Here is a 15,978-nt window from a genome sequence, read left to right on the forward strand (position 1 = left end):
TTTTATTTCAAGGACCAATATGCGACCGTATTTTCAGTCAATAATCGGTTAATGATAAAACAGCAGAAAAAATAAAATAGGGACCTGTTAATGTTGTTGTTTTTTTGGATAACTACAAAGAGCAAGCTGTGGTCAGAGTGAAATACATAAGTCACATTTGAATATAGGTTGTAGCCCAGCCAAATTATAAAAATAGTATAATTTATCGTCTGAAAGATGCGGTACTATACATATGATGTAAAATAAGTTCCTAACTGTTTTTTGAATTATTGGGAAATGTGTCGTTGATAAAAGCGGCGCCTGGTGGTCGAGGTAGCAACAATTTGGTTATGGTTTGCTTCTGTTTAATTTTAGGTATGTGCAGTTAAACATCATAAACATGGTTGTTTATACGTCTTTGGTAGCAAACGAAAGTGTTTCAAAACGTATGAGTACGTCTTTGTTGGTGAAAGTGTTGTTCATTGATGTGGACTAGGGCGAAGAAGAGGAAACATTTTTTTGTAGTCTTTGACGGAGTCTACGTTGAGCGGAACTACAAATCCCAGTCGGCAGGAAGGACTCTCCAGCCAAGCGCACGAGCCTCGCGCCGCAACGGCGGCAGCTGGTGGAGCCGAGCAGGCGACTTTGTTCCAGCGGAGCGGGGTCTTCGCCGACTAAATCGCTCGAAAAAAGTGGCGACGGAGAGGATCCAAGTGCCCCGGCCGGGAGTCTTAGCCATCGGCTTTTTGGGTCAAAATTGCCGGACTCGTCCAAGCCCACCTCCGATGCCCTTTAAACTGGCGCGGCTTAAAAGTTGTGCCGAAGCGGAGTTCTCTCATTCAGGATGTCGGACTGACTGAGACAAAGGGGTCTGGCCGGGCTGGGGGGGCAATCCCGTCGGAGCGGTAAGTGGCTCATCGAACGAGATCGGAGCAACAAAGTTTACCAATAGTATTAATAATGATCTAAATCATGTGTCCCAGTCGAGGAGCTAAGTCTCATCACGACGGGCTCTCTTTCTCGTTGTTTTTCTTTTCCGATGCACGAGTGATGCGTGTTCTTTCATCTTGTATTAAATCGTTATCTCGAGGATTATCATTACCACGATATAGTATGTGATTTGTAGTTGATTTCCTTACAGTTTCATTTAAAAAAAGAGTTCTAACCGACTCTCGATCGGATGGACCACCAGCGTGGTCGGAGCCATTTAAATCGCCCATCAGAGGAAATGGGCTAAGACTAGCATTCAATCTGAACTTTTTCCCCCAAAGATTCAGATCCTTTAAAGTCCACCGAAAGACCCACAATAGCATTAATACCGTTCCTTTGAAAAATGTTATTCTAAGCCACGTGAGTGTGTTTTCTGATGTGGTCCACATGTGTCTCAGCAGGTACAAGCAGATTGTGGAAGTGTCTTCTGGATGGGAAAAGATGGAAAGGGAGTCGCAATGGTGGAAAGGACAGCTTGCTGCAGACATCCATCAGTCCCTCCGCATCAAGGTGAGGTCACCTTGACTAGCAACTGTTTTGTTGACACTATGAACGTCAAACTGATGAGCTCAAAGATACTACCGGCAACACACATTTGCAAGCTAAAATTGGAATTTCCCATCTTCTTTACATGGCGGTTATCTTCACTGCACTGCTTAAATTCTGTGCATGAATCTTATCATATTTACGGCAATTCCATCAGCTCTGGGCTTTAGTGCAGTTTAGTGTAATGTAAAACTTTAGTCATACTTCTTCAAATAGTCCTTTCAAAATTGCTTTCATAACAGTTATGAAAGCAATTTTGAAAGGACTATTTGAAGAAGTATGACTAAAGTTTTACATTACACTAAACTGCACTAAAGCCCAGAGCTGATGGAATTGCCGTAAATATGATAAGCAAAAAGTATGTGATGGGGACAATGCTAGTTATTAACTAGCATTGTCCCCATCACATACTTTTTGCAGCGGACTCACCTAATCTTCAGATATACAACCTTATCACAAAACATATATATTTTTTACTTTTGACAATATCCTTGTCCAGTTTGTTGCTTTAATGAAAAAGAACCTTAAATGCACCATATAATTCTGATCATCTAAGAGTTTTGTGTATTACAAAATAGGCCTTTTATCTTTTGAAGACACATTTGTACATTTTATTTTGTTTTTATGCAGCCTTCAGATAAAAGAAAAAAAATCCCGTTAAATTTCACCCGATTCTGATCTTCTAAAAAAGATGTGACATCCCTATTACTGACTTAATTCTTCTTACTAGTAGATCAGATTAACTCCTCACTTTGATATTTTTTTTGCTGTTTTGGCAGTTCATTCATTGAAGACATGTTAGGTTTTAGAACAAAGAGCAAAACATAACATGGTGTTATGGTGCACCTTTTATGTACAGCAATCATGTTAAAAAAATGAAATGTGATGAGTTTTATCTGTGGTTTTTGTGTATTCCACTCTTCTGAGTAACCCTGTGCTCTTGAAATTTTTGACTTAAACAGCCACTGGAAAATGTCATTATGCGGCCCACTTAACCATGAAAATGGATCGAAATGTGTTCAGGCTCATTAATTAGCAACGTCTTAATTAAGGGATACGCGGGGGCATTGCCGCTTGAGAGGTCCCAAGTCGCAATGACACAGAATGGCCACTCATAATTATGATGTAGACCACTTATTTCATTTGGGTGCATTTCATGGTGACGCTTTAAATTGCATTATATTGCTTTTATAATGACAATAAAGCCAATCAATTCAAAATCATACAGTAGACGACAATGTGAAATAGCAACATCGATTTATCCGGCGCGTGAGTGCTCAGCGCCTCGCAGTTGTGTGGTCTTGGGTTCAATCCCAGCTAGAGAAATTGTACAATTTAACCATTTTAAGGCAATGGCTTATATGCGAGTGAATGTGGTAAAATTTCAAGAACTCGATAGCGGAATTTGGAACTCCTTCATGCGGCGTTGGGTATCTTGCCTGGTGTCCCTTGGCCCCGCCCCCCTCCACGCACCCCCCATCTAGTTTCTTGCAGTCTTAATGACGTTTGCTAATGCCCTGATGTGGGAGATAGGCGCCCCGTACTCTGGAGCATGTGGTGAATTATCAGACATGCAAATCAGCCAGAGGCAGCTGTGGAATTCTTAATTATGCCGTGGGTCTCCCACAATGGCAGCTCTCGCTAGCCTTCCTCCACAACCCTTGAGTACCCCCCCCCCCCCCCCCCCCCAGCCCCCCGGTTTTCTGCATCCCTTGTACCCCCAGACAGACAGATGGACTGGAGGCTGGGTCTGAAGCAGTGGGAGGAGAGTGACTGGGCGGACTGGGTGGTATGTTTGATTCTGGTACAGGAGGTGGAGTTGCTTTATGTGGGTGGATGGGGAGGGGGCTCTGTTTATTTTTGGATTCGATTGAAGAGTTAACTCTGGGCTGTCTTTCCACTGGAATTCCAAATAAATAGTTTGGCCAAATCCTGTCCGGCGAAGTTTACATTTTGCCATGTTTGGACTCTCAAATGTACGTTTAGGTCCAAACAAGCATGGGTGTTTTTTCTTTGGTAAAGACCCTGGACTATTTTCAAATAGGATTAGCATGGCAATACGCAATCCTCTAATAAATCAAAATGTAAGCCTTTGTTTTTTTACCGGGATTCTGGGAGAGCACAACATTTTTCAAGGCCAAAATAGCAGCTTTTGTGTGAATTTGTTCAAAGGAAAGTAAGCCTTTAATACTCTGAGGAAGATAATGAGAAACTAGAAAACTAGAGCCTACTTGATTTTTTTCCCCTGTGCTTGATTGAGACTGCATTTTAATGCTAGTGGTCCTCAGGGTCTTCCACTTTCAAACTCATGGCGCTAAAAGGACATGAATAGGGGATGTGCTAGCGATGAAACCTAATCCTATCTACTCCTCCATCCTGGAGAGAGAGAGAGACCCCCTCCAGACCCCCCCCTAGCACCCCTGCATACCTCCCAAGCAACCAGAAAGACACCAATAGATACTGAAAACCCTCTCCAACTGATCCACATGACTAATTACCATCAGCAACAAAGGAAAAAATAATGGGATTGAAATTAGGGATGTCCCACTTCTGACTTGTTTTGCCGTATTCATAAACCTGTAACAGTAATGCAAAATATAAGTGACTTTTTGGCTTATTTTTAGACCCTTAAAAATAATGCAAAATATAATACTGACTTTTTGGCATATTTTTAGACCCTTAAAAACAATGCAAAATATAATACTGACTTTTTGGCATATTTTTAGACCCTTGAAAATAATGCAAAATGTAACACTGACCTTTTGGCTTATTTTTATGCCCTTAAAAGTAATGCAAAATGTAATACTGACTTTTTGATATCTTCTAAGAACGCAAGACGCAAAATGCGCCTAACTGGAGACCCCCGCCAATGTTTCTCTCCCTCTCTTTGGCAGGAACTAAAGTTGCCAGTGTACCGAGCCCACTCGCCGCAGATCGGGATGCGTCGCTACTTTGCCGACTTGCTGGCCATCTTGAGCAATCGCTACCAGCTGTGCCCCACGGCGCGCCACCTGGCCGTCTACCTGCTGGACCTCTTCATGGACCACTACGACGTGGCCGTCAAGCAACTCTACGTCATCGCCCTCTCCTGTCTGCTCTTAGCCAGTAAGTCCAGCACCACCCACCTCATCTACATAGAACGCAATAGTCTGCCGACACCCAAAAAAAATGAATTGATTGCATAACAATAGTCACATTCAGATTGAGATTTGCATACAAATGAGCCCAAGTTTTATTTTGATTAAATCGGAATTAGGCGAGCAAATAAGTCATAGGAGTGCTGCTACATGGAGTACTTTTTTTTTTAATAAATGAAACATTATTGAATTCAATTTGTATTATTTGTTTGTGGTTAAATTGATGTGGGGCTGAAAAAGCACCATTTCAAACAATCTCAGGTGTACTATCACAATTGTGTAAGAGCGTATTTAAAAAGATGAAGGTTTTTGCGTGAGGCCCCCCGAGGCCATTTTCTGCAGTTTGCAGGTTTATCACAGCGGAATGCGCCCCCTTTGATAGACGGCTTGGGCCTTTGAGCCACCCGCAGCTTTTAACAAATCCAGTCTTCAATAGTAACGTCTTCTTTTGTTGTTGCTATTTTTGCCACGTCAGCTAATACTGCCGTAACGGTCACAATTCTTTTTGCAGACCAGTCCAGCTTAGCGTTGTCCCGATCCGGTATCGATGTTTTAGTAATGTGGTGTTTTTTGGGCCGCTTTAATTCAAACCAATTGGCAAATATATCTGTCTACTTTTCTTCAGATGCTAATGATGGCCTATAAATGGCAAACAAAGCATTTCTTGACTTTAATATAGTAAATAATGTGATTTATTTGAATTATTTTTTACACCGAAAGTGGGTTGCCGAGGCAAATTGGAGCGCTAGCTTGTCCTTTTTATTGGTCTTGTACGGTTGTGTTTGATAGAAATGCTTAGAGAACGATATGGATTTTTTCAGGCCAACCTGGAGGGAAATTATTTGTCTTATTTTTTTAAAAGATTATTTTTGATTGAGCAGGAGGCTTGTCCCATGTTTTATTTATCCCGAGTTGGCTTGAAAAGCTTAGCCGGATCTCGAAAAAACAGCGTTTGAGAGCCACATTTATCTTTCCTTAAAATGTTGTGGTTAATAAATGTCCCGTCGCCTCCTTTGAGCCTCCCAGTAGTCCTGGCTTAATCCCGTTACTTCCACCATTGTGTCTTTTCTGGCTGGATGTTTGTTAATGGATGATCTTCTTTTGCCGGAGTAAGATTATAGTCCGATTTTCAAGACCCCCCGGGATCAAGTCTTATCGACTGCTGCCCATTTATTTCGGAACCTGAAACATTCCGCAGGGAAGATGAAATACTCCTGTCAATCATATTCCTCACTAAACACTGGCAGACTCCATAAATTTAGGATTATTGTTTTAGTTTGCCTTCCTGAATAGACAATAGTAACCGGCTAGCGTTTATTGAGCCACTAGAAGTTACAAAACAACAACCTGTAACCACCCTAATCACGTCAGTATATTCAAAATAGAAAATACAAAATATTAGAAAAAACACATTCATTTTGGCTGAGAGCCGTATGCGGCTCATGAGCCACATTTTCGCCACTGAGGTTACAAGTGAATCAGCTCAAGATAAGAAACCCCAAATAAATATCAGAAACTAAAGTAGTGTTGTCATTGGCACGGAATTTAATTTTTGTATTATGGGATGTGTATCTTTGTGATGTGGTTTCTTCCACCAGATGCTTCATTTACAAACACGATTTGCCCATAGCAAACAAAAGGAGCATTTTTATTCCACCGAGGCATATTGACAATACACGTCCACGGGCTTCCGTGGCCCGGGGCGGGGAGGTGGCGAGGGATGTGGGGATGGGGGGGCCGGGCGGTAGGGGGGGGCACCTGCCATATGCTCCCCGAGTCAGGCCTCAAACAAAAGCTTGTCAATGCGAGTGGGACCCTCCTGGTAGAGGGGGGAGGGGAATGCAGACTGAGTGCAGCTTCAGCTAATGTCGCTAAAAGACGTGTCGGCCACGTTTTGAGGGATTTCCATGGCGTCATTTTCAGACGATTGGCTTTTATTTCCAAATGTGTTGACATTTTAAATGTGATGACTCATGAGCAATCATGTCATCACTTGCGGTGGCACTTAAAGAGTTAACCTAGCACAAAATGATGCAAAAATGTCTATTTACATTTTTTGTAAAATATTTCTATTCAATATTGACACGATTAAAACTAAATAAGTAAATATCCAACCAATCACAACACTAATTTTTATCACATTGGCCGACTCAAGTGTATACATTTATTTATTTTAAGTCCAAATGATTCGTTTTAACCCTATTTTGAAGAAAAAAGGGGATTTGTGATTTTTCTTTTATGAGACATTTTGACGAGGCGGCGCCACTTCAAAGGCAGGTCAGCGGCTGATGTTAAACAGAGGAGGGGGGTCTCCCCAAGTGGGATATGTTTCAAGCCAACCACCCAGTGGGTTCTAACAAAAATGTTTATCAAAAGGCAATGTTCATTGGCGTTCTGCTTGACAATAGCAGCAAGTCGCGCCCCCCCCCCCCCCCCACCTCCACGTGCCATTTCAATCGATGAAATTGTAAAAGAGAAGATTTTAGCAAGGAGAAGGGGCTCTCTCTACCTTAGTTACGTCATGGCGCCACGGCACGCATTGTTCACATTTTTTTTTCTTCTTCCCCAACCACTTCACTGGCCATTAGCATCAGAGGTCAAAGGTCGACTCGGACCCGCATTGTGAGAGCCGCCGCCGCCGAGGAGGAGATTGCGTGATGGAGCTGTGAGCAATTTCACACTCCCTGATGAAAGATGTGGCGGCACATAAAAGAAGGCAAAAAACTCCGGAGGGATTTCTTCCTTCCAGGAATGTCCAAAAAAATGAAAACGTTGCTCTGAAGAAATTGATTTGTCATCCATGGGCACTTTGTTCATTTGCTTGTCTAATTAATCTCACGACGCTGACCATTTCCCAGGGGCCTTCGTTAGCTTTTCAGATGTAAAAACTGTGCTCCTGTTTTTAGTCCGTCCCACCATGCACACCTGAAAAGAGGTCCCTTGCCTTTTCCTCACCTTTGACCTCTGACCCTAACCGGTTCTCATATTTGCCATCACCTGTGGATGTGATTGATAAAGGAAAGCTGGCTGGGTGACTCCATTACCTGTTCGTGAACCCTTTTAGTCCTTCATGTTGGCGAACATTTTGAAATTGTATCGCCGCCGACTTGAGATAGGATCATTTTGCATTCCAGGTAGGCTCAACCAAGTGGCTCGGAATGTTCTGGCACAACAAAACAACGCTGCCTTTGTATTGACGTGCCATCTGCCTATAAATACGTGTAAAATCAGAGTATACATATATTCATTGTATACTGTTTGGAAAGATCATGTTTGACTTTTCACCCAAAAATTATTGCAAGCTTTCTTATGACTTTTCCCCTAAATAGATAAACTCTTTCTCGATCAAGAGCGTTTCCTGATTTTCAAAATAAATCACATTTTTACAGTTCAAAACGTACTGGCCGGGCCTTGGTTGGCTACCGTAAAAAATCTATTGAGATGGCTGGGACGCAAATGTTTGTCGCGAGATCAAAGCGGCTGGCCAACGAGTGGCCTTCGAGCGTAAAGGTCTTTGTCTCACCACGCTTCCTGAACGGGTGGCTAGACGCTATTACTGCCTCTCCGCTAATTGCCCCGGCCGGTTGAGCCGCAGTTGTCCTTGCTCACACACCCCTGCGCACCCCCCACATAACAGTAGGCCAGTGCTAAAATTCACACTTGGTAGGAAGAAGCCGCACTCGGTTGATAATGTGGTTACACATGACTTAGTGCTTAACAAGTGGGTCTTTGGCCTACAAAACAACATTGAAAGCATTTATAAGGAAGCTTTGAAATTTCCCTAACTGGAACAATACTGTCAAATATGCAAATGGAATCTTAGTTTACAAAATCTTCCAACATACAACTCTTCCTCCACTGCCAGATTTTGTACCCAAAAATTCCAAGAACTGGCTCTACAGGTGACTGTGTAGTAGAACATTTTTTGTTCTACCGAAAGACAGCGTTGCTATTTGTCTTTTTACAGAAGACAGTTTTGTAATGCTGTATGCTCTATTTTTCCTCGTAGGTAAATTTGAAGAAAAGGAGGACCGAGTGCCCAAATTAGAGCAACTGAACTCTCTGGGCTTCATGTGTAATCTAAACATGACCCTGAACAAGAAAGATCTGATCAAGATGGAGCTTTTGCTGCTGGAGACCTTTGGCTGGAATCTGTGCATGCCCACCCCGGCCCACTTCATCGACTACTACCTCAACGCCTCGGTCCAAGAGGGAGATCTCTACAACGGCTGGCCCCTGTCCTCCCTCTCCAAGACCAAGGCTTTCATGGACAAATACACACACTACTTTCTAGAAGTGTCTTTGCAAGGTGAGTCGTGTGCACTTTCTGATTTGGCCCGCTTCACCACTAATGCTTCTCTTTCCATTGTTTTTCTTTTTTTAGACCACACCTTCCTCAGCTTCCGTCCATCTCAAGTGGCCGCCGCCTGCGTGGCGGCCTCGCGCATTTGCCTGCAGATTTCCCCCAGCTGGACCACAGCGCTGCATCTTTTGACGGGCTACACTTGGGACCACCTGACTCAGTGCATCGAACTCATGCTGCTGTAAGTTCCTTTACATTTAGACCTACCGTATGCATGCATGTTCATCTATGTGTATGTTTATGTACTTGTATATGTGTATATATATTTCAGCAACATGCTTATTTATTTATATATTTATTAATGTATTTATTTATTAACTTATCTATCTATGTCTACAATGTCTTTTTCTGTGTCTGTATTCTCACCCTCTTGCTACTATGACAAAGACATTTCCTGAATTATGGGATGAATAAAGTTATCCAATCCAATTTTGATGAACCTTTCTTTCCTTTCCTTTCTGTAGGGCTCACGACAACGACGTGAAAGAGGCCAACAAGAGCAAGCGAGCGCCCCCGCATCAAACGTCCAGTCTGCAGCCTCCGGATCAAAGCTGCCACCTCTCTCCGCTGGCCTCCCTTCAACGGCCCCCCTCCTCCTCGTCCTCGTCATCCTCGTCCGCCGGCCCGCGGCCGCTCTTCCCGTCGGAGCGCTTCGCCGGCCTCTCGCGACACTCCCCGTCGCTGTCCCAGCTGCAGACGCTGGCCGAGTCTCAGGCCCTGGGGCCGGCGGTGGGCGTGTCGCCCGACTTTTTCCCCGGCCACCGGATGGGGCTGCTGAGCGGGGCCTCCTGCCTGAGCGCCGGGACGGGCTTCCCCTCGTACCCGGGCCTGGCGGCGGGGACGGGCGCGCTGCCGCTGCAGGGCCCCATCTCCGTCCAGGTGGCCCTGGCCGGGGAGGCGCACCACTGCCTGAGCGTGGCCTACGCCGGGGGTTACCTGGGAGCCCACCACACCTTCGCCGCCGGCTGCTTCGACAGGTGACGCCAGGAGACGGAGAGGGACGGGCGGCGGGAGGGCGTGCCCCTCGCCGACCTGTCGTCCCTCTCCGTGGGTCCGCCGACGCCTTCCGGCCGCCCCGCGCTCTCGCAGCGCCAGCTGAAACGCAAGCAGAGGTCCAAAGACAAGCGCGAGGCCGCCGAAGTCATCACGCTGACGTGACCCCCCGGAGGAAAGCGGCGCCGGCCGGGTTGGATTTCCAGAGATGACTGACAAAGCTGTGAAAAGATATTTTTGATATTGTGATGATCTATTTTTGACCAGACTCCTGCTACACAAAAAAAGACAAAATAGCCTCCGTTTGGAAGGCCAGCGAACATTGATTGGGGAATTCCTTGCGCCGTCGATTCCAAAGGGGTGAGGGAATTCCTCGTTTTGTGCACAGCGGGTGTGGTCGGCAGCCCGTGGCGCCCCCCCCACCGCCTCTCAAGAAGGACCCCTTCCAAAGTCTAGCCAAGTTTTAATGCCGACGTCAAAGATTTCAATGTGGGTGGACCGGCGTGTTGAGCGGTCGGTATCACTGTTGTCCAGAAGAAATGCTGCTGCTGCCTTCTCGCGTTGGAACTGCCGCTTAAATGTTTACATGAACCACTTCGAAGTATCAGGGACTTGAACATGCTTACTTGAATATGACTTTGGAACACGCCATAGCTTTTATTTATAACTTCTCTTTTCATCCCTTTTTTGTATTCTATTTTAATACCACCTAGAAAAAAAACACGGACCAAAAGTCGGGTAGGGATGGCAAAACTAGCAACCAGAAAACAAACACAAAAACAGGAACCGTTACAAAAATCCCGTCGTAGTACTTTATACGGGAAAGAGTACTCTAGTCCTTCCAAAGTGTGTATTTTTTTGGCGGCCGCCGCTTGCTACATAAACAACATCTGCATTGAGTCGTGGATAATTGCGTGGGGTCCCTTTTCCTGTTTCCTGTTGATTTAAATGCATCCAGATTCTCTGCATGTGGATGTTTGCAGCCATGTTGGGGATGTTCTACCTGGCAACTGTTTATTTGGTGGCTTCAATGACAACTGAGGAACTGAACAGGCTCATTTCTGGGGGGGATTCCCATTTAAAAAACAAAGAAATCTTTGCTTTGAGCTATTTGAGACTCTCATACCAAATAGATATCAGTTTGCTCATTGCACAGGTCTCCATCCATTTCTTACAAAGGTGCAATATCTATTTTTTCTTCTTCTGTCTGAGCTGAACGCAGGCAGCCATTACTGTTTGTGGGTGAACACCACTGGAAGTAGCAGTTTTTGCATCATATGTGACTTGACTTGGTGTTGTTTCTCCGTTAGGCAACAGTGTGCTCCAACACACACTGCGACTATGTTGCATATTGCAGCAACCACGTATGAGGGACACGTTACTGGAAACATTAATTTTTTTTGTTGGGTTTTCACTGTTTATGTGCATTTTATTTGCCTTTTTTTTTTTTTTTTTTTTTTTTTTACTATTGGTGCTGATTTGACTCGCACTGAAACGTATTGATGGCACAAAACAAACTTCCATGGTGATTTGTTTTAATGTAACCAGTAATTGTTTTGCCTTGTCACACTGAATTGTAAAAAAAGTGTACTATTTTTATTTTTGACTCGAATAAAAAATGTTTTATCAAGCGCCGAGGGCAACTAAAGCTGTTAACTCTGGTGTTTTTTTGTATTAAATCAAATTATCTGATTTTGCCCCCTATCTGGCAAATCGAATAAAAAGGAAAAGTGACTGTTACTTTTAATCAACCAAGAATATTATGTTTAACATGCTCCTGGATGTTTCAATTCATATTTTCACTTATTTCTGGGTGGCAACGTCAGTGTCAGCCATCTTGCATGTGTCTTCTCGGCGAGATTCTCGCAGCGAAGGAGACGTTTGCGGATGTACCTGATTATTGCGTGAGGTCATCTCGCTGATTGAATGGAGCACGACGCAACACGACGGGAAAAGAGTATGAGCGATTAAGTTTGATACCAGTACATTTTGGGGGAAACAATCGCTAGATTTGGCTGTATAAGTGTGAGGCGCGACAACTCTGCAAGAAATCGGGAGTGTGCTGCTGCTCAAATCGTTGGATTTAACAGGTGAGGCTCGCCGTAACGACTCCGTTTTGTTTGTAAAGCAGGGAACATGTTTCTCCCCGCTTCCCCGCTAGAGGGCGATCGTGCTGTTTCATTTGGAAAAAAATTCTAACTCAAAACAATTTTTTGTCTATTTTTCGTGCCTTATGCAATGGGTTTTATAGTATACAGTATAACAATAACAAATTTCATAAGAAAAAAGAATAAGAAAAAAAAGAATAACCTTTTTAATTTAAATTAAACTCAGTCATATTTTTCAGTAAAACAATTGATTAAAAAATGACAGTATAGTAAGGCTTTTTTATGCGAAAAAATGACACAGTATAGTAAGGCTTTTTTATGCGAAAAAACGACAGTATAGTAAGGCTTTTTATCGCCAAAAACAACATAGTATAGTAAGGCTTTTTTAATGCGATAAAACGACATAGTATAGTAAGGCTTTTTATCGCAAAAAAAAAACGACATAGTATAGTAAGGCTTTTTATCGCCAAAAACAACATAGTATAGTAAGGCTTTTTATCGCCAAAAAACGACATAGTATAGTAAGGCTTTTTTGTGCAAAAAAACGACATAATATAGTAAGGCTTTTTTATGCGAAAAAACGACATAGTATAGTAAGGCTTTTTATCGCAGAAAACGACATAGTATAGTAAGGCTTTTTTATGCGAAAAAACGACATAGTATAGTAAGGCTTTTTATCGCCAAAAACGACATAGTATAGTAAGGCTTTTTGTCGTCCCCAAAAACGACATAGTATAGTAAGGCTTTTTTTCGTAAAAAAATGACATAGTATAGTAAGGCTTTATTTCTTAAAAAAATGACAGTATAGTAAGGCTTTTTTTCGTAAAAAAATGACATAGTATAGTAAGGCTTTTTATCGCCAAAAAATGACACAGTATAGTAAGGCTTTTTATCGCCAAAAAACGACATAGTATAGTAAGGCTTTTTAGCGCCAAAAACGACATAGTATAGTAAGGCTTTATTTTGTAAAAAAATGACATAGTATAGTAAGGCTTTTTTTTGTAAAAAAATGACATAGTACAGTAAGGCTTTTTTTCGTAAAAAAATGACATAGTATAGCGAGGCTTTTTTTCGTAAAAAAAATGACATAGTTGTCTCTGTGTATTTGCAGTCAAGAGCTTCAAATGACGATAAGGGAAAGTGTAGCCACTTGGTTGGCGCAGAGGTTAGTGCACTGGACTCCCGTCTGGGAGACCTGGGTTCAAGTCCCGGCTGTGACATATTTTCACTTAATTGTTTCTGTGGACTTCTTGCAATGACACTCAAATGATTACAGAGGAAAGTGTAGTCTACTTGGTGGCGCAGAGGTTAGATCACTGGACTCCCGTCTGGGAGACCTGGGTTCGATACCCGCTGTCGCCCTTTGGCTGATCACTGAACCAAGTAGTCTGGAAAATGGAATAAGAAGAAGAAGAAAAAAAAAGAAAAACTTTTTAATTTATATAAAACACTTAGTCATACTTTTCAGTAAAAGGTTATATTCCGAACTGCCTTCGGCAGTTCGGAAGACACTTGATGGACCTGTATGTGCGAAAGGCGTTCTCGGGTCGGCCTTCGGCCGACCCTCGACCGCTTGCTTGGTCAGTGAACCGCCGACACCGGGAAGCGAACTCACGTTCTCTCCGTGCAAAGGCGAGTGTGCAACCCACTACACCAACTCGTGCCCCACTTATACATAGGTGTTGAAACGTTTTATCCAAGGAAACCGGGTGAAACACTTAGTCATTTTTTTGACTAAATGCTTCATCCACCACTGAATACTTATTCAGTTAAACACTTAGGCAATTGTACGTGTTCTTTTACCTCAACAATTGTGGGAAAATCTTTGCCGGCACTGGGATTCGAACCCACAACCCCAGAAGTGGGAGGCTGATGACTTATCCACTAGGCCGCCATCCTGTGAGAGAAAGTAGTAGTACTTGTACTTTTATCCCATTCATTTACCTGATGACTTTGTGGAAAAATCTTTGTAGGCACTGGGATTTGAACCCAGGTCCACATATGTGGGAGACTGATGACTTAACCACTAGCCCACCACCCTATGAAAGTGGACTGTAGTACTTATAATTTTATCTTTTTCACTTACCTGATTAATATTGGAAAAATCTTTGCAAGCAGTCTTTTAAACTGACTTTTTTTTGTCTTCAGGTGTCCTCGCTCTCCACGCTTTGGAAAAAGCTTTTTGCTGGAAGACTGCATCCCACAGGTCATCCAGTTTTGCCTTCATCACTAATCTGAAAATATAAAAATAAAAGTTGACAGCAAAGAATCTCTTGTTTTATTATGTGACCTTGACTTTGATTTCTAAGATTTTTTTTCATTCTAAAAAGTTTTTGGCAAGGGGATGTGGCTATGAACACACTATGATCGCTGCAATAAGGCGAGACATTACATACCGAGCCAATACCAAGGCGACCGGTCTGGGCGGCGCTTTGCTCACAAAACTCCTCCATCCTGTCAGAGAGACCACAAGAAAAAAAGACTTACTATACATGGTCATTTTCTGTCCTTGTGCGATCTTTGAAACGATAAAAAACACTAAACGCAATTTGATTTGGGGATATTATGAACTATATCTTTATAGAAGCTTGCAATGTAGAAAACAAGAGCATTTCTTACCTTTGCGGTATGCGTCGAGTACACAAAAATCAGCCAACGTCAAAAACAACAACTTCTTGGTGGCCACCACCCTGCGAAAATAGACAGTTGTACTTATACTTTTATCTTTTTCACTTACCTGATTAATATTGGAAAAATCTTTGCAAGCAGTCTTTTAAACTGACTTTTTTGTCTTCAGGTGTCCTCGCTCTCCACGCTTTGGGAAAAGCTTTTTGCTGGAAGACTGCATCCCACAAGTCATCCACTTTTGCCTTCATCACTAATCTGAAAATATAAAAATAAAAGTTGACAGCAAAGAATCTCTTGTTCTATTATGTGACATTGACTTTGATTTCTAAGATTTTTTTTTCACTCTAAAAAGTTTTTTGTAAGGGGATGTGGCTATGAACACACACTATGATCGCTGCAATAAGGCGAGACATCACATACCGAGCCAATACCAAGGCGACTGGTCGGGGCGACGCTTTGCTCACAAAACTCCTCCGGCCTGTCATAGAGACCACAAGAAAAAGACTTACTATACATGGTCATTTTCTGTCCTTGTGCGAAAAACACTAAACGCAATTTGATTTGGGGTAATTATGACTGCAAGTGGAACTATATCTTTATAGAAGCTTGCAATGTAGAAAACGGGAGCTGCTCTTAATCAAAGTAGGTTTCCAGTGATGGGAAAACTGTTTACCCTTCTTTTGTGTCTCCCACACAGTAATGCAGATTGTGAAAGGGCATTTTCACATGTTAGAAAGATAAATACAGAGTACAGAAAGACATTGGGTGTTGATACACTAACAAATTACTTACAAGTTAAGTTAAACTGTGACAGGAAGTGCTACGAGGTCAATCCAACCAAAGAGATGTTGGAAATGGCGGTGTCAGCGACCATGAATTACAACAAATGTCATGTGAACGCACATTAAAATATTATTGAATGCACCAGGTATTGGAACAATTTTTGTAGGAAGCTGTTGTAGTGGAACTTTGAAAGCAATAAACACATAAACATACATTTTCTACTTGTTGTTCGTGATTTTTTACAAAAAAGTAAAGTGGTAAGATTTTCCATGTATTTATACATATATGTAAGGGCGAAAACAAAATTTGGTAAGATCACAAATGGTTCGAGGTTGACAGGTATGGGAGCATTTCTTACCTTTTCGGCATGCGTCGAGTACACAAAAATCAGCCAACGTCAAAAACAACAACTTCTTGGTGGACTTCTGTTGATGTCCTTTAACAAACTTGT

General features: G+C 42.6%; 1 protein-coding gene and 1 long non-coding RNA gene across 3 annotated transcripts; both read left to right on the forward strand.

The window, feature by feature from the left end:
• Positions 1–108: 108 nt before the first annotated feature.
• ccnjl (cyclin J-like) lies at positions 109–11,650 on the forward strand. Of its 2 annotated transcripts, none has more exons than XM_077733067.1 (6): positions 109–884; positions 1,368–1,479; positions 4,410–4,620; positions 8,662–8,961; positions 9,037–9,196; positions 9,480–11,650. In XM_077733067.1, exons 2-6 carry the CDS (start codon positions 1,411–1,413, stop codon positions 9,994–9,996), a joined length of 1,257 nt encoding a protein of 418 aa, XP_077589193.1. In that variant the 5' UTR covers positions 109–884; positions 1,368–1,410; the 3' UTR covers positions 9,997–11,650. The 2 variants fall into 2 exon arrangements, with proteins under 2 accessions (XP_077589193.1, XP_077589194.1); XM_077733068.1 differs by having other exon boundaries at positions 1,371–1,479.
• Positions 11,651–11,922: 272 nt separating this feature from the next.
• Positions 11,923–15,034, forward strand: LOC144207461 (uncharacterized). The gene is made up of 4 exons (XR_013328669.1): positions 11,923–12,098; positions 13,228–13,281; positions 14,265–14,322; positions 14,914–15,034. It is a non-coding gene; the product is annotated as an uncharacterized LOC144207461 (long non-coding RNA).
• Positions 15,035–15,978: the final 944 nt, after the last annotated feature.

Source organism: Stigmatopora nigra, chromosome 14 (genome assembly GCF_051989575.1).
Source record: "Stigmatopora nigra isolate UIUO_SnigA chromosome 14, RoL_Snig_1.1, whole genome shotgun sequence".
Classification (NCBI taxonomy): domain Eukaryota; kingdom Metazoa; phylum Chordata; class Actinopteri; order Syngnathiformes; family Syngnathidae; genus Stigmatopora; species Stigmatopora nigra.